Source organism: Tympanuchus pallidicinctus, unplaced genomic scaffold (genome assembly GCF_026119805.1).
Source record: "Tympanuchus pallidicinctus isolate F22 unplaced genomic scaffold, pur_lepc_1.0 scaffold2, whole genome shotgun sequence".
Classification (NCBI taxonomy): Eukaryota; Metazoa; Chordata; class Aves; order Galliformes; family Phasianidae; genus Tympanuchus; species Tympanuchus pallidicinctus.
Genome location: NW_026294721.1, coordinates 13,796,202 through 13,814,633, shown reverse-complemented (window position 1 = coordinate 13,814,633; position 18,432 = coordinate 13,796,202). Strand labels below are relative to the sequence as shown.

Genomic DNA, 18,432 nt, shown 5'->3' with positions numbered 1-18,432 from the left:
GCCTTGTTAGATGTACTGAGTACATTAGTAGAGTTGCAGCCTTTTTTTCCCCCCAGTTTTCTAGTATGTTTTTGAAACATGAACATAAGTAGCAGTCTCATAAGTAGCACTACTCAGTATGAATTATTATATCGTTATGAATACTGTACTTGAATGGCCACTGATCATACATCCAAAGCAACAGCCTACTCTTACAACCTATATTCTGACTATCCACAATGTCCCCTGTATCTTTTCCAGGTTCACTGATCTCCTGAATTCAGTCTTCCATCTCATCTGTAACCTAAAGTTATTTTATTGCTTTTGGCCATCTTAGAGTACAAGTAATTCTGCTTAAGTGATGCGACTCCATTTGTTCTATATAATTTATTCTCCTTACTGTTACTGTTCTATCACATTTTTGACATCTTTTTTTTTTTTTTCAGCAGGTTTATATTTTGTTCCACATTTTTGAAAAAGATATTGAATAACATTGCAATAATAGCAAACCCACTTACACTGAAAACACTAAAATACTGATTGTATCTACGTGTTTTTAGCTCAGTCAACTTTTAATTATTTTGTATGTTTAATATCTTTATTCTGTTCTTTCTGGACTGCAATTAGGCTGTCCTCAGCTGGTAGAAATTTTCATGAAATATTAGGAGGTTAACTGCTCACAAATATCTTTTGTTGGTGTAAATATCAGATGAGAACATGCTTCTGACCTGTCCAGCAGACATCTCTACTTTATTCCTCTCTTTAAAAAAAAGTTTTCTTTGTTTTTAATATATTACCTGTCTCATAATGACCAAGGACAATATTGCTGTCAATTGATCAACTTTTCTTTAATATCGTATACAAAATATCAATTCTACTTTGTAACTTAATATATTTTATATAAAATCCAATGTGCAGTATCTTAAATTTGTTTAAATAGTATCGTAAACATAACTTCCATGAGGAGTCTGTCCTGAAGCAATGCAGTCTTTTATGAATTATAGTTCCTTTTGATATCCCTGTTGTTAGGTAAAGAATCCAGATTCTAGGAATCTCCATCTGAACTCAGATTTGGTTCCTGTCAAAGCAAAAATAAATTCCCAGGTTATTCATTTTCCACTTTGTGTCCCACACACAGCTAGATAAAGTCATGTGCTGGCTTGTTGTTTGGCTGTGATTTGGCATTATCTGCTTCAGAGCTCATCTTCGTCTGACAAAGCATCGAGATAATCTGTATCAACATATAAGAGAAATCCAGAAAACAAGCTGTCTGCCCATGTTGGGTCTGAAAAGAGACCGTTTTGGTCAGTGTAGAAGATCTCAAGCCATACTTCATCTTCTGGCTGAAGGTAGATCACAGTGGATCCAGAAGCTACGTCGTGGTTTCCTGTGTTTGCATCAAATGTCTTTATGCGGTACTTCCCGTTGTGAACCAGCCCAATCGCAAGGTGCTTATTTGCCAAAGTGATGTCATAAGAAAAATAATAAATCCCTGGGATGGCACAAATAAACTTCCCCGTGGAAGGGTTGTAATGTTCACCCTCGTTGAAGAGGACTTTATTGAATACAATTGGTAGTCTTTCCTCAGGGTAGCTGGTGGTGATGCCAACAGAAAAGGCAGATTTCAGCACTATCTTCCCACACTTACAGACCCCTGGTGCACCTGGCTCTCCTCGGTCTCCTTTATCTCCCTTAGGTCCAGGTGGTCCAGCTGGACCTACTTCACCCTTGGCACCAATCAGTCCTCCTGGTCCTTTTTTCCCAGACTGACCTTGGTCTCCTTTCTCTCCGGTTGGTCCTAATGGCCCAGTTTTTCCTCTTAAACCTTCAAAAACATTTTAATTTAGTTAATCGTTTCTATTATCATCTTAGTAAATGATGTGTAGGCTACTGGGTATATCTGAACAGACAAGAAAAGCAAGGTCAGAATTTCATAATGCTTCAAAAATACTTTCAGAATCTTCTAAATAAGCTTGTGAAAAGAATAGCAAGTTGAAACAGAGCAGTGGACTACACAGCCTGCGAGTTCTTTGTTTTATATTCCTAGTTTTCTTCATACGCCTTGATTAAACACTGAGGAACTATATGTCCATTGCAGACAGAGGCATGGGTACTGCTGGTGTAGAGGACAGCAGTGTGGTTACCCATATAGTGATGCCAATGCACTAAATATTACTTACTATTTCAGTGGTTTTATTCTGTACCTACGAACTTGTCAATCTTTGATTCCTGGCTAACAGCACAAATGAAACTAATTATTTGACACCAGTGCTTCCACATATACCTTGGCAATGTCCCCTTTTTGTTCAGCATCTGTGCATAGGAAGACTGTGCAATTACATTTATTTGCACGTTAGACTATATGCATATCAGACATATCTAAAATATATCTGGATATTTTCTTTCTGTCACTGCATGCATCGCACTAAACCCACACAGGCACATACACACACATGTTCATCATATGTATATGTGTAATAGTAATGATGAAAGCTCTTATTTTGATGCACTACTATGTTAGTTGACACAAATATTCAATACCTGCGCTCCCCTTTTCACCTTTTTCTCCTTTCCTGCCATCTCTACCATCTCTTCCTGGAAGACCAATGCGTCCATGTGGCCCTGGGGCTCCGTTAGCTCCGGGGGGGCCCACGGGACCTGGCAACCCAGGGATACTGCAGATGTATCTCGTATGGTAGTTCTCTCCTTTGAATTGGTTTTGAAGTGGTTGTTCACTGGTGTAGATGGCAAAACTTGTGATGTACAGCAACACAAACATCATTGAATCTGGAAAAAGTGCACATGAAGAAGACTTTATGTATATGATGATACTCTGATTCCATTCAGATGGCCAGTAGGAGCAACATTTTCTAGTGAGGAAAAAGCATGCACCTTTACTTCATTTTGAAGCCCTTGTCCTTGCAAATGAATCTAAATCCTGACTAACAGTAGCAGGAACTTGCCAAGTTTGGAGCAGGGACACCAGTGAGAGAATTACAGTTTCATTGCTTGCTTGCACACTGGCGACCACAGCACCATTACTTCGCTGTAATGGGCCAGATGGGAGCAGACCACTGTCCTATGGCTCTGGTGCTAACAGGGCTTTCTTTTTAAGCTTGGGCTGGACTGCCATGTGAAATGAGCTACATCACAATATCTTGTAAGAAAATTCATTAAAGTATTATATTTTGTGGTTGGATGGATGAACAATTCAATGAATTGGATTTCTTTGTTGCATAATGTATACTGAGGGGTTAAAGAAAAAAACACTGCACAAACAGAAATGTGTTGAGGAGTTACAGTACCTGATATACAAAGGTGTTCAAAACTAGCGTTGCATTAGCTGAGATCCAGTCATGAGTCAGGTGAGATATTGTGAGTCGAGCTGTTTCTTCTAATTCACTTGCTGGACTCTCAGAGCATGTCTGTGGGGGGTTTTGTTGGAGTTGTCCATTACTTCAGAACCGACTGACAGCACAGAAGCAAACTGAAGTCCACTGGTTACTGTGGGGAGAAAGAGAAGAAATGGGTCAAGAATTAAAAAAAATATCTGTGAAATACCATAAAACTTTTTTTACAGTGAAAATCAGGTTCATTCTCAAACTCATAATTATATTACAAAATGAATCAATATAGAAATGCTTTTCATTGCCTACTCTGTTATACAAACTGGCTTTGCTGATTGACTTGAAAACCCAAACGGACATATCTGCCTAAAGTTCATGTTATCTCCACGGCCACGCTGTGATATATGACATGACCAAAACTATTCAGCAGGGAAAAAGACCAGCACTTCCACATCCACACTCTTTACCAAGAGTAGGAAACGAGAAGCTGCATCTTGATATTGATGCAACGAAGAAAAAAGAATGAAAAGATTATTGAAGAGAAGTAAGCGATGCTCCAAAATTATCTTCAGTGATTTATATTCTGCTTTTCATATTAAACATCTTATATCAAATTGGCAGAAACCAAACTACTAATTTTGCTGTCATTTGATAAATGCTTACAGTGCAGGCAGGCACAACAGTTTCCAAGAATGAATTAACATATGAATGTGCAGCATTAGAGGAGAACAGCAAATGATGACTCCAAGGCAGTAGTTAACTATAAGCACAAACTTTACAGCAATGTTTGCTTGATATACAACTGGGTGTGCCCAAAGAGAGCTCATGGATTTTCATGGGACTTAAATCAGGGACTGCAAAGCTGTCTGCAAAGAGGCACAATTTAATAATGTGGCCAGGAGGGAGAAGCTTGGTGGAACTGAAGCCTAAGACTGCCTATGCATCTTACACAGAGCTGACGGATGAGAAGCAGATACGACCTAAGGACCAAGGATGGGAACAAAATATACACTTTGCCAGATCAAAGCCTGAATCAGTAGGCTAGATGTTCCCACACTGTGTTGTGCATCAGCCAAGCAGAAACAATTTCCACAACTGCTGGTTTTGCCTGTCCAAGATCTTTGACAAAACACAACAAGAGCTGTCACACAGTTGCTCCTGTCATTGGCTGGCCAGTAACCTACTGTTGTGTGGAGCTGTCTCCAGTTCCCATATCTCTCCTGCTGTTCTTCTCATCTGCCTATAGGAAATAAATTAGCCTGGGACATGTGTTCCTTCTAGGGCTCTGGGAAAAAATCATCTGGGGAAGGCAGGGAGAACAGGGTTGTTGGGATAAGGATGTACCTTAGAGGGACATTGTGGTTTGAGTTTGGCCAGGGAAAGGCACATAGGTGTTGGAAAATAAAGAACAGGAAAACTTTCCAGCACTGGGGTGGAGGTTCTTAAGAAAAGATGGGGCTGTGAACCAAAATAGTGGGACTGTAGGAAGGTAACAGAGATGAGATTAGGTGAAAATGGTAATAAGGTTCAGATGATTATGTTCAAAGTCCAAAATTTAGGCTTAGGGGAAATACAGAAGGCTAATTCCAACAGTGGTCCCCAAACAAATGACCTTTGGGAAGCCATGTGTTAGGCCACAGAATCAGGACCTGTTTTGGCCTTGACTTCTGGCTCTTATATTTCTTCACCCATAATGATTGTGTTTTAAACGGAGGAGTGAAGGATGCGTCTCTACTTTATTGCAGCAGCCTCTTGGGAAGTGTGAATCACCTCAGACGAAGAGAGGATGTACAGCATTGAACCCATGCCTCCTTTTTCCTGGGTGTTGCTTTAAAAAATAAACTGTTAGTCTGAAGGTGAACAATAACTTAAGGCCATGCTTTTGGAATTTCAGGCTGAATGAGGAGGCCAAAATTAGAATCTTCAGTTCACCGAGACTCACGGAGTTAGAAGGTAGAGTAAGACTTCCCAGATTCTTTTTTCAGGAGTCACGTATGTTCCATTGCAATACTTGATCACATAGAGTTAAATGTTAGGCAGAAAATGAGTCATAAATTAGACTTTCTTCTTTTTTTCTAGTTGTCCTTTCCAAAAACATACACTTTTGTCTGTAAGTTGGAATAGGAAGCAATGTCATTTATATGTGCCAAATAATGTTTATTCAAGGAAAAACAACACTTGAGAAGTTCACTTTTTTATCCAAATAGCAAAAATCAGAACAAGCAGATGTTATTCATGTTAAAAACAATTACAATTATCTTCACTGAAGCCAGCACCAAAGATAATAAAGAGAATGATATGAACAAAGGATTAGAATGTTCTTCCAAGTTTAGAAAGTGGCTTTTCAATAGGTACCAAATCAGAGCATGAACACATGCCAAAGCTTTCACTGGAAGACTACAGACACGCTTATCCCTTCTAATGTGAGGTGATTTCTGGCACAGCGTTTGTAAGTGAGGGTGGCACATGCAGTTGTTTCATCACCTTTTATATTGCATAAGTAGCAGAGTCATTGCCCTTGTGTATGAACGTGAAAGATCATCTGATTCTTTTAATGTCAGAAACGTATTCTAAAAGTTATTCTGATATGTTGTTGCAGATCTGCTGACATGACAGATCTACCATGACAAGATATTCCACGTATTACATTCCTATTGAAGCTACACGCTGGACTGAGGATCTGTATCCTCAAGTTTCTAGGAAATCTCAATGCATTACCAATATACTCAGATTGTACTCATTAACATTTTTAAGTTTAAGAATTAAGGAATTATAGCAAATTCCCAGTCTTGAGACTTCTTGGTATATGATCTAATCTTCCTCCCTTACCCAGCTATGCACATCTTAATTTTTAAATTTACTAATTGGCATTGTTCTGAAACAATCATAAGAGATTTCTCATCAATCTTTTACAAATAAAAACTGGGTCAAAAGCCAGTGGTTGTTAGTCACAAGCTATCTTGGCTGTATTCTTACTTTTATGTTTCCTTGCTAGCTTTGAGTTCACTTCCAGTACAAGTACACAGGCATCTGAGTAGGATGGAAAGATATATTTAACTTCTTTGTGCAAAAAGGTGTAGATGAGAAATATTAATACTCTTGGTCCTTTCTTATCTGCAAAAGTCACAATGACGTAGTAGTGCAAAACACAGCAGTCAGTGCATCTGTGACTCTCAGATAGCAGAGGCTCTTAAGACCTCACATCACTACCATCACTACCATCACAGCATCCCTGCTGTGGGGTGTACACATCAAGTCCACAGCTGGCCATTGCCACACTCTGTGAGTTAGCTATACAGCCATCAATCTTCTCATAGTTTTCTGTTGTCTTTGTTTCCCTTAAGAGAGGGAGAGTGACCTGAAACTTTCCGAGCTGTCTGAACTTGTGATTGCTAGTCCCAGAATGACTGATGGTGCCCAGAGGGATCAGCCGGTGGAAAAGAACATTAGCTAAATATTTCTGAGAAAACAATCCATAAAGGCCTTATTAGCAGTGCTGACATTTAATGGTCTGATTTGCTTCAGTGTGCACTCAGTCATGTTTAAACAGTCTCCCTCCTAACTATGTTGAATGTGGTCAGATTCTTCAACCATGTCTTAATGCCTTCACAAAAAATAAAGAGTTTATAGTCGATCCCAGAAGTTCAATTTGTTTGATTTTCAAAATATCAAAGCAGTGGGATTCATTTTATTCCTCAGTCTCTCACTTGAAATCATCCATTCTTATTATTTACAAGGTCATTTTTACTAAAAATGCCCTAGAATATGATAAAGGCATTTATCAGTGAGATAAACTGCCTCACCTGGGGGAGTTTTCACATGAGGGCTGGTACGAAGTGTACCAGAAAATGCAAGGAGGTAAATAAAATCTGACAGAAGTTGTCTTGACTGACAGCTGAGAAGTTAAGTCAGTTTCTTTTGGTCTGCAACTGTGCCTGCTGTATCCAAGATCTGGGGAACTACAGGCCTGTCAGCCTGACATCAGTGCCAGGTAAGGTTATGGAACAGATCATCTTTGAGAGAGATCACATGGCATGTACAAGACAACTGGGGAATCAGGCCCAGCCAGCAAAGGTTCATGAAAGACAGGTCCTGCTTGACAAACCCGATCTCCTTCTATGATTGAGTGGATGAGGGAAGGAAGGATGCCTGGTGGATGAGGGAAATGCTGCTGACGTGGTCTACTTAGACTTCAGCAAAGCCTTTGGCACTGTCTCCATCAGTATTCTCCTAGAGAAGCTGGCCCATGGGTAGCATGGCTTGGATGGGTACACTCCTTTCTGGGTTAAGAACTGGCTGAATGTCCAAGCTCAGCGACATGTGGTGAATGGAGTTGAATCCAGCTGGCAACTGGTCACGACCAGTGTTCCCCAGGGGTCAGTACTGGGGCCTCTCCTGTTCGTTGTCTTTACAGATGTCCTAGTTGAGGAGATTGAGTTCATTCTCAGTCAGTTTTCAGATGACAGCAAGTTGGGAGGGACTGTTGATCTGCTTGGGGATAGGAAGGTCCTGCAGAGGGATCTGGACAGGGTGGATCTCCAAGCTGACACCAGTGGGATGAAGTTCAATAAAATCAAATGCCGGGTCCTGCACTTTGGCCACAACAACCCCAGGCAACGCTACAGGCTTGGGGCAGAGTGTCTGGAATTACAGAATCACAGAATCACAGAATTGTAGGGGTTGGAATGGACCTCCAGAGATCACTGAGTCCAACCCCCCTGCCAAAGCAGGTTCCCTACAGCAGGTCACACAAGTAGGTGTCCAGGCAGGTCTTGAACACCTCCAGAAAGGGAGACTCCACGACCTCCCTGGGCAGCCTGTTCCAGTGCTCCGTCACCCTCACCGTAAAGAAGTTCCTGCGCACATTTGTGTGGAACTACCTTTGCTGCAGTTTCTGGCCGTTAAGACAGGAAGACTGTATGGAAGAAATAGACCTTGGGATGTTGGTTGACTCTCAGCAAAACATGACCTAGCAGTGTGTCCATATTGCCAGGAAGACCAACGGCGTCCTGGCTTGCATCTGAAATAGTGTTGCCAGCAGGAGCAGGGACTGTACTGAGCACTGGCAAGGCCACATCTCAAGTACTCTGTTCAGTTTTGGACCCCTCAGGAATACTAAAGGGAGAACCTCAAAATGGAACTTCATTAAGTGCAACTTGAGGGAGAGGTGATGGCTGTGAAGTTGAATCTCACAAAGGTGTAGGTCTCAGGAGACCATGTCTCACCTACAGAAATGATAGAGGCATTTTCAAGCATGTGAAAGCTTGAAACTTAATGTAAATCAATGAGGCTCAACCTTCTGAGAAATTAATGCATTTTGAAAATAGCACCAGGGCAGTGAAGCCTTATATGTTTTTTCAAAATGCCAGAACACAGGCTGAGTGATATCTCCAAACACAGGACATGTTAGCAGGTGTCCCCAACCTCTGGGATTGCCAGGCTGTTCCACTGTGTGCACCTCAGAGGTCCCATCCATGCCAGTGCCCTTACATGGGACTTGTCAACACACAAGATAAAAATCTGGCCTCAAGCTCAACAGTTTCCTGACAATTAGTGGCTGTTCAGAGAAAATCCTGGTCTCATGGAGTGATTCTACCCCAAAGTGATTACTTCAACAGCATTACTCTCACATTTACACTGGAATAGAGAAAGGGGAATTTGGCTTGTTTCATCCAGAGATGGGAGCCAGGAAGAGTGAAAAATAGAATGAAATTTATGTAATGTCTGCTTTTGGGTAATAGCACATTTTTAATTATACTTCTGCCTGATTAAATCAAATCTGTAAATAACAACTTGATTTTCAATGAGATTAACCTCTGTCTGTGAGACAAAAGGATGTGCATGTTAGCAAGACAGCTCCGAACAGTCTGAAGCACTGAAATAAGATAAAATTTAAATTCTGTTACAGTGTAATTCATTGAAAGAAAGACTTGTGCTTATGTAGAAGACAGAATAATGCTTCATGGCCCCCATCATGCCTCTCAGAAATGCCAGCTCCAACCAAGCTGACCCTATCTGAGCCCAGCTTATATACCCAGAAGGCAGCCGCACAGTTCCTGTGTTTCTAGTTTATGGGCTTGATTTTCTGCAGCTCCACATTTTGTGTAGGTGTATGCATCAGGCAAGAGCTGGCTGCTCCCTGAATCTTGGCATGGCATGGGCTCCTATGGGGTGGCAGAGCAGGATCTTGCCCATCCCACAAACCCAGCAGGGAGCAGGACAGTGGCATCCCCAGCTCTGGGCACTAGGAACACGTGTGGGATGGGCTCAGGCCAAGCTGAGACACCAGCCCATGGGTGAGGTTCAGCTGGACTGCAGTGGGGTCCTGTGCCTTGGCAGGGCGGGAACAACCCATCCCACTAATGCCCTCATGACTCTAGCAGTTGATACTGATTGAAAGAGGGGAAAAAAAGCATTATGATCCTGATCTGGCAGCTTGCGCCACTGTACACATATGGAAATAACAATTCTCAGCATGAGGCTTACAAAGATCTATTTAATTCCATTTGGATTCCTACTCCTCTCTCCCTGCTGTGGCATTCACTGAGCTGTGGCATTCACAAGAGGGTCAACTCTTGCTCTTCAAGATTTGCTTTCTTTCAGCCTCCTGATGAGAATCATTTCTGTGGTTGAATGTTTGGATTTGCAGAATCTCAGTCTAAATTCTGTTTTTAAAATGTACAAACTTCTCTGAGTTGTGAAGATGTAATGTCAAACTCCTTGACATGAAGAAATGTTTGGACTGTTTTTAGAACACATTGGAAAAGCCAAAATCTATTACAAGAGCTTTTTGCTTATTGAATTTCTAACACCGGCTAATCTTTTTCCCTTTGTATTTCTGACTTGGGCAATTCAAGCTGACAGCTCCAAATCTCTATAAAGAAATCTCATGAAGAAAAAAAAATATTGTTTTCTTTATATGTTTTTATATTGTGCCAGACCTTGGAAGGGACAAAGTCATACTGTTGTATAAGCGTGAGTCTCAAATGCCAATCCTTATTATTAAAGGTGTTTCATCAGTTTCACAGAGAGGAAAAAAGAAAACACAGCACAGAATTTTTTTTCAGGAGATACATTCTTTCATCACCTCAACATCTATTCTGTGTCAATGATTTAGTCCTATGTGCTTCTGTTTTTTCATCAGTAAAACAACAACATCAATAAGAACAGAGATAGTATTGTTCTGCTGATGTAAAATCTGGTTATTTCAAAAGCACTTTACAGATTCTGTTTTTTTCTAAGTAGCTGGGACAACCATTTTGTATTTCAAACCAAGTATCTCATGGGAGATTAAAATGGATGAAGTCAGCACAATTCTTGCAGTTTCTTCAGTGCTGGGTGGATGAGGCCTAGGATCTGACAGTTAAGTCAATTTTGACTTCATATCAGAGCATCAGACATACCTCTGCTTGCCACTGGGAACAAAATTCAGGCCTCATGTAGCCGGGCATAGCACCACTGAAACCAGCTGCCTCATACTTATAAATGGCCTTGAAGGTGTGCTCTCTCTTAGGTTCCTGCAGCATTAATCTTCCTGCTTTTTGTCATGCATCCTATCTGCTTGTTTCCCTGGCCCTCCAAGGGAACAGAACGAAGAAGGAGACGCTGCCAGCTGGCTTGACGCTTGGTAGTAGGAAGGGAATCCTTTGCCTGCAGAGGGTGGGCTTTGCCTTGACTTTGGTCTGTATGTGTGTGGCTCTCCACAGTGACCTCTGCAGGGTCTACTCAGGACACAAGTTTGCATTTTTGGGTGGTCAGAAAGTCGTAGAGAGGCAACCAATTTCATCTCATTTTCACTTAAGTTTGGCCTGATCTCAGCCTGCCAAAGGTGTTCTGATTGTCACTTAGCTTTTCTCTAAGGTTTTGGAGCATGGTGGTTGCATTTAGTGTCAAATCTATTTACTAAAGGTTTTTTTTTCAATTTGACTTTGACTGATGGAGTTAATTTTCTTTAATGCAGATCTATTCTCTGATATCCTCAGCTGATCTACTTAGATTTGTTTCTAGCTGATAAACAGCAGTAAGCTGGCATGTAATAAACTGTTCTGTTCTTTTTATCTTTGTGATAGATATCTTCATTGGGCATTACGTAAAGTGCTATTTTAGTATTTGTGGTTTTGTTTATGGCTTAAAATACACATTATATCTTGAACAGAGTAATTGCAGCTCCTTTCCTGCTTAGAATTTCCATTTTCTTTCTGTGAGATACTGTGATGTGTTGTGAGGCTTCTGGTTTTCCTTAATCTTTGGGAAAGTTTAAACGTACATATGTATATATGTGTGTACACATACACTATAAAGTTTAAAAAAAGATTTATGAATTTATCAGCTTACGGGGGAAAATGTGGAAACACAATTTGGAGACAATTTTTTTGATGCATCTTCTATCCTGAAATTTTATTTATTCCACTTGCTTTATTAATGCATGAAAGTAGGTTTCTGCAGAAGTTCCTAAGCCTCTGTTGTTCTCATAAAATTAATTGCTATCCCAGTTTGTTCTCTTGGGGCAATTATGAAGTCATCCATAACAGACATTTCATTATGTCTCTTTTTTTGGATTAATGTTACATCTGAATGACTCTGCTAAATATGATCAAAAGCCCTTCTAGCCCAGTGCCTTTGCTCCCTGGCAGCCCTGCAGGAGGCTCTTGCGCTCCTTCCTGAGGATGTGGGAAGCATATGGTGATCCTCGCCCAGGGGCTGTCTTCCTACTTCTGGTATGCAGCTAAGCTCTTGTAAACTGGAGATATTTTCTCGATCTTTGCTTTCTGTCAGCCTTGCTGGACTCTTTATCCATAAACCTGGAACCAGTTTAAATGCTGGCTTTTCATATCAGTAAATTTGTTTGTTTAATTACACACAGAACACATCTGTCTCCTTTCAAGCTTTTTGTCTTCCATAGATCTTAATAGATAGATGATAATCTCATTGGATCCCCGTATTTTTGGAGCTGTAACAGGCAGTGGCAGTAACAGGCCTGCTCTTTAATATGTTCTCTTTCTCAGAAAAGCAGTAACTTTAAACGCCTTGTGGTTGGCACAAATATTTCTGTTGAATAACTTGAATTTGCAGTTAAGAATTGTATAAATTCTTATAAATAAATATGTGATCAGATGAATTGTCAGAATCATCTGCTCTTTTCCTCTGGTATATTAAGATTAGTAATCAAGATTTTGAAGGATGTGTAAGTCCAGCAGGTCTAGCACCTTCACTGTTTCATACCATGTCCTTACATCAGTGTAGACTCCTTGTGTCTAGCAAAGATGTAGAAATGCAGCTGCAAAAATGCAGCTGCCAGAGACTGTTATCTTGTCTCTGCCAAAGATGTGCTTCATGGGACAGATGTCACTGCTGCAGTGATTGGCATTCTGCAGTACTTAAATCTAAGAAAAGTAGTAAAACCCAAATATAATGTTTTCCAGGAGACATTAGTGGCCCTTATAGAAAAGAACAACACCAGTTTGAACCTCTTAAAGCTGTGTAAACTGTCATGTGCTTGCTAAAATGGCTGTAAGGATAGTTCTGAGGATTCTCTGTAAAATATTGTTTGTGTTGGCATATTTCTAACAAAATAATTATGGTTTCTTAATACAGATATATGTCATTGTTATTCAAAATGAAGTTTGCTTATTTTAATGTTTTAACCACACAATGTAAAATTATGCCAGTCCTTGCTTTGCTCCTTGGAAGTATCTCTCTGGAAGCAGTGGTGTTACTGATGACAACATGTCCTCACAGACACAGCACTGGATGGTTATGGGGTGATGACATTCACCATCCCTGTCAGGGTTGCCCTCCTCATCCTCCTCCTGTGTCCCGTCTCCTTGTTGGGCTCCTGAGTTTTGCTGAGCAGCTTTCCTCTCTGCTCTTGGAGCATCAGGAGCAAGGATCAAAATCCGTCTTGCTCCCAGAAGACATATGGTAGAAAACCCATTTTCCCCTTGTCCTCGGTCTACTGGGATATAGAATGCACTAGCTTTTCTCACCAATAGCCAGACGCTGAAGATGAAGGTGAGAATGAAGGAAAGATGTGTCACCATGCAGCAGCTGTGAGGGCTGTATTGGTGTGACTTTGGATGTTCCTCCAGATTGCCTCTGTGTCCTCAAAGGACAGAGAGAAAAGGGCAGTGGTCCACAGAGCAGCAGAAAGGTGTTGGCGGGCTGACTGTCCGTGTCAGTGAAAAGCCTTGTCCACCCTGAGTGATGCTACAGCTGGCCAAGCTGAAAGAGAAAAGTCCTTAAATGGAAACCTCAGATGTGAAACTCTTTTCCCTGCCAGAAATTTAGCTAAAGTAGACTGTTTGCTATAGTGAATATTCACACTGTGATGAGCCTAGATATCACAGTTCTTTCTGTCTCTTTGAGGTCTGTCTTCAGCCCACAATAGGGGTGCAGCATGCCAACAGTTACAGAGCATGAATATGTTGGAAAGCCACAGTGTGCACAGCATAGCCCCAAGCCCCAACGTGCTGGCTCTGCCCTCTCCTCATTTGTGGACTTTACAGACTAATCCTGTCTTGCAGACCATGAAAATGGAGATTCTGTGCAGGTGGTACCACTTGTGCAGAAGTAATCAAAGTCAAAACAAGTTCCTCTCCAGAGGCCCTCAACTGCAGAGAGGGCAATAATGACTCACAGCATGTTAGCAAAAGTAGTGGTTTTGGCAAAAACAAGAATCCCATTAAGTAAAGAGAGTGTTCTGCTTTAGAGTTCATCAGTGTCTTCTTTTTTTGGTTGCTGTTGTTTGTTTGTTTTTTAATATATTCTTTTTCTCTCCAAACTTTCCTAGTTTTGCCCTGTTGGTGAATGCCACACAGAAGCCAAGGGAGCCTGAAAGTGAAATCTCCAATAGTGGAGTTGGATGGACAGCCAAGACCTGCTCCTCGCAGCAGGTGCAAAGCAATGATGCCTCTGCCATTTCAAAGCAACAAATGGGCACAGCTCCTGGGTTTTGTGCACCTTTATTAAACAGAGGTAGCCAGAGAATAGAACCAGAGGTTGATGCCAGTAGCCAGAAACTGTTTTTTTTCATAAAGACAACCAATATTTTTTGAAGTGCATCTGTCAAACATGCTGTTATTAGATAAAACGGCTCCAGCTACCAGGAGATTGTAAAGCTCACAGTCTTCCCTCATTCTTTTGATTTACTTTCACCACAGGCAAGGACTTGTAGACTTTTGACTGTTGTTTACAAATAGACAGTCTGATAACATTAGCAAACATAAACAGGACTTTCCCTGCAAATCCTATCTCAAATACAGATTTCTAAGGACTGTTTTTATCTCTACCATCAGTAACTAGTTAAAATTCCAATTGTTTTTCTTAAAAAGAGTTTTAGTAGTGGGTAGTAAGCATGAGGTGAAATGAAAGCAATTGAAATTCTGAGGTGTGGTTTTATTAAAGGTTTAGAAAAAAGCTGTTAGAGACCTGCAGCTTCTAAATGGTACTGAAAAATGATAGTGCTCTCAGTTGTCAAAATGATTTTTTCTCATTTAATCTGTATGATACTCTTTTCTAACATTTATACATAAACTTCCTTGGTCTATCTTCAAATAATGTAGTTAATAAATGCCAGATCTCAGTGGATGCCTTAATTGAACTAGAATCAATCAATTTATTCTTGTGTGGCCTAAGTTAGGCACTTGCTGCAGAAAATTTGCACCAATTTAATATGTAACTATCCATCTGCAGTTTGTTTCTGCCATTCCTTTGGGCTCTCTTTGTAGATCAGCCTCTCCTGTGGGCTCTTCAGCCCATCTGACTGTGTATTAAAAAGGCACACTTTGTGGTCCAGTAGTAGGGGAACGCAAGAGCCAGCTGGGTAAGGGAGGCAAGAGTTCCCACGTGGTAAGTAACTGACCAGGGCATAATGCAGCATAAACAGTTTCTACACTCAGTGAGTCCACTAAATCAGCTGTTCCAGCTATGACATGGATCTTCACATTGCCATGGTGAGATGGTCCATCTGTTTATAGCCACTGTACCCAGGAGACCTCAGTGGACAGCACCTCAAAAGAACCTCATTGGGATTCCCCCAAATTTTTAATCATAAGGATGCCATTCTGGAGTGGTTGATACATCCTTATTTCCATCTGCCACTTTGCAACATGTGCAGGTGATAAGAATTTTCATCCACCATTGTTTGCTAGTGAATGGGAGCCAAAGCAATAAGAGTATCCAGATGGGTGCTTGCATTGGTCTAATTAAATCAGTTTTGAAACATCTTTAGGCTGTGGACAGATGTTCATTTTGTAGAGAGCCATCCCAGATGAAGATTATAAGCCAAGCTGCTGGAGGTTATTGCCCTCACAATTCTGCTGGCTGAGCCATCCCAGACCCTCCAGAGCTTGAATAAGCTGCACATATGACATCCCACTACTCAGGAGGTGACGGCTGGAGAGGCTACTACCTGGCTGTGCACACTGGCCTCCTTAGCACAGCATCAGGCTTTTTTGGCTCACCAGTGTCCATCTACCAGCCTGGTTTAGTCAAAATGGACCAGGTTGACCGAGGCAGCGGGAATGACAGATCTCTCATTTGCTTGGGTTTGTTGTGCCTGGGAAGGAGCGAGAAGCCCTACCTGAGTGAGGAATGGGGGGAAATATTGAGGTGAGTTAGGCTTGGCCCAGCTGGGTCCAGAAGATGGGAGCAGAAACCTGTCCTGCTGCCAAAGCCACAAGGGGCAGCCTGCGAGCCTTAGCTAGACCTGGCCAAGGACATCCACTGAAAGATCTACCCACTGCCTCTGCCCAACATGTTGAACTGCTTTAGGCTGCTCACATACCAAGGCCTTGGCACTGACTTGAGCTAGGGCTGCAGGGTGTAATGAAGGACTTTAAAGGCTGTCCAATCCAAACAAGGAAGCTTTTCTTGGTTAGTTGTTATATCTTTACCAAATGTGTTAGTATGTGCACAAGGTATGACACAATGTCGACTGAGTCTGATGAGATGTCTCCAGTTGACTGATCTTAGGAGACAGTAATGTACATTTTATGTAACAGTAATGTAAACTGTGGAAAATTAACATGCTCTTCATGTCCTAAACTCTTTAGGATTAGGAATTATCATATCTGTTATTTCAACAATTCTCAGTTGAAGTGTATCAGCTTAAAGACATTTTAACTGCTTTGCGTAGCTATGTGGCAATAGCTTTTGGCTGCTGAGCTGATCTATCAGCCACATCAACTTTATAGTTTCTTCCCATTGTCCAAAAAATGGGCTTGTTATTAAAGAAGGCAGTTAGTGATACACTGAAAAGTAGGAAAAATGCCAGCACAGATGATGGTACTGTCTGGCTTTTTAATTAAACTTCGGCAGTTGCCTTGCTATAGTGGCATTTCTTTTGATTGAACTTTTGAAAGAATGTGGCTACATGCAGAAATTGGACCCTCCCTATGCTTTTCCAGAGGTGAATCCAGAAAGATTGATTAATTTCCTGAGGTCCTGCCATTGTGTTGCTTGTCCTCACAGGAAGGCCTCAGCCCTGAGGAGCAGTCAGTGCATGAAAACAGGGAGCAGAACTCATCACAGCCCTACCCAGCATTAAGGTATAGCTGCAGGAAGCCATTAATTCATTCTGCAGAAAAAAAATAAAATAAAATTCTGTGTTCATTTCTAAAGACAGTAAGAAGGCAGTACAGGTCACCTTGGTTGTATCCATTATCCAAGGAACCCATTTATTTCAATTGTCTCAGGAACTTAAGCGATTAATCTTCTGTGTATAGAAGCTACCTTTATTTATTTGGTTGTTTTGTCAGTTTCCTTCTCCAAGCAGTGAAGAAAGTGTGTTCTCTATTCCATGGAAATATGGCATTTCTGTAAGTTGGGAACACTCCTGAAAATATGCATGTACTTAAGCCTCCTTTCAGGTCACGTTTTACTAAAGCTTTCCAAAGTTTTAGCAGCCCAGCAGTCACGCAAGTGAAAGACAAGGAACAGGAAAGGCAGAAGAAAGGAAAAAATAAACAGCTCAGAAGTCATAATCAGAGCAGAAGCTAAATTTGCAGTGGTGCTTTTCATGTGTCGCATGCTTGTTTTTGAGCTTGGCATTTGATGGTCTCTGACCACCAGATGGCATAAAGAATGCTGCTGCCTGCATCGGCTTGTTGCTGAAACATCACAAAATGTCTGATTCACAGCAGTTAAAGTGCATTGTTACATTGCTTTTATTCAAAAGTATATTTTATTTTTTCTCTTAGATGTAAAAATATATTGGTAGGACTTATCCTCTTGAGGGGAAATCAACTTCACCAGCAAAATGCAGTTTCAAATGGCAAGCATTGTTGAAGTGCCATTCTCAGGTGCAGGAAAACAGCATAAGATGAGGGGGAAGGAGGTTTCTCTGCTAATTGGATTATAGGACAAAGCACTAAAGTAAATCATTAATTCTCATTTCGGTTCTGATGGTGATTCTCTTTGTAGCTTTAGGCAAATCACGTAATCCACTTCATTCCTCTATTCCCACATGAAGGGCAATGATTTCCTACCTTGCAGTGGTGCCAGAGGAGTTAACACTCATAAAGCACAAATGGAGAGAAGAAAAATACTCATGACTCCTGAAAGATATTTGCAGGGAAGGTTTGTCTATCCTGCGTAATCCAGCTGGTGTTGTGCCAATATGACAGCTATAGTAAGACTATGGAGAATGGATAAATTTAAGGCATACAGAAAGAAATATTACTGAATGCTACTCAAAGGAAGAAATACTACTGAAAGAACTGGATTTTTGTTGTTGTGTTTTCCATGTAATTCATTATGGAAATTTCATGGCAAACAGAAACAGCCTGACTGCTGCTCTCCAAACCCCTTCAGTGTTAAAGATGAGTCTCTGCCTTTGGTTTACACCTGTGGTCCAGCTTCTCTCCTTCCAGTTGATTTGAACTCTCAAGTTGAAATCTGAAACTTTGATTCAGTCTCTGCTTCAGTTGCTTATTCATAACTAAAACTACAAATTATTCAAAAGGCTTTGCAGCTTTTGTCAAAGGTAACATCTCTTGCACACCTCAGGATCAAGCCCGATGGTCTCAGACGATTTTACCACTGAAATATTTAATCTGATTATAGCAGCTTCTGATACTGCCAGACCACAAACCAGGACATTTCTGAA

At 41.0% G+C, this 18,432-nt stretch overlaps 1 protein-coding gene across 3 annotated transcripts in view; it reads right to left on the bottom strand.

The window, feature by feature from the left end:
* Window positions 1–811: 811 nt before the first annotated feature.
* The window catches only part of C1QTNF7 (C1q and TNF related 7), a 55,596-nt gene continuing 37,975 nt past the window's right edge, over window positions 812–18,432 (bottom strand). For all 3 annotated transcript variants that reach the window (XM_052682489.1, XM_052682490.1, XM_052682487.1), the window contains 3 exons: window positions 3,285–3,483; window positions 2,521–2,766; window positions 812–1,804 (listed from right to left, as the gene is read on the bottom strand). In XM_052682489.1, the coding sequence (XP_052538449.1) occupies window positions 1,173–1,804; window positions 2,521–2,761 (873 nt within the window). In that variant the 5' untranslated portion in view covers window positions 2,762–2,766; window positions 3,285–3,483 and the 3' untranslated portion in view covers window positions 812–1,172. The remainder of the gene's footprint in view (window positions 1,805–2,520; window positions 2,767–3,284; window positions 3,484–18,432) is intronic.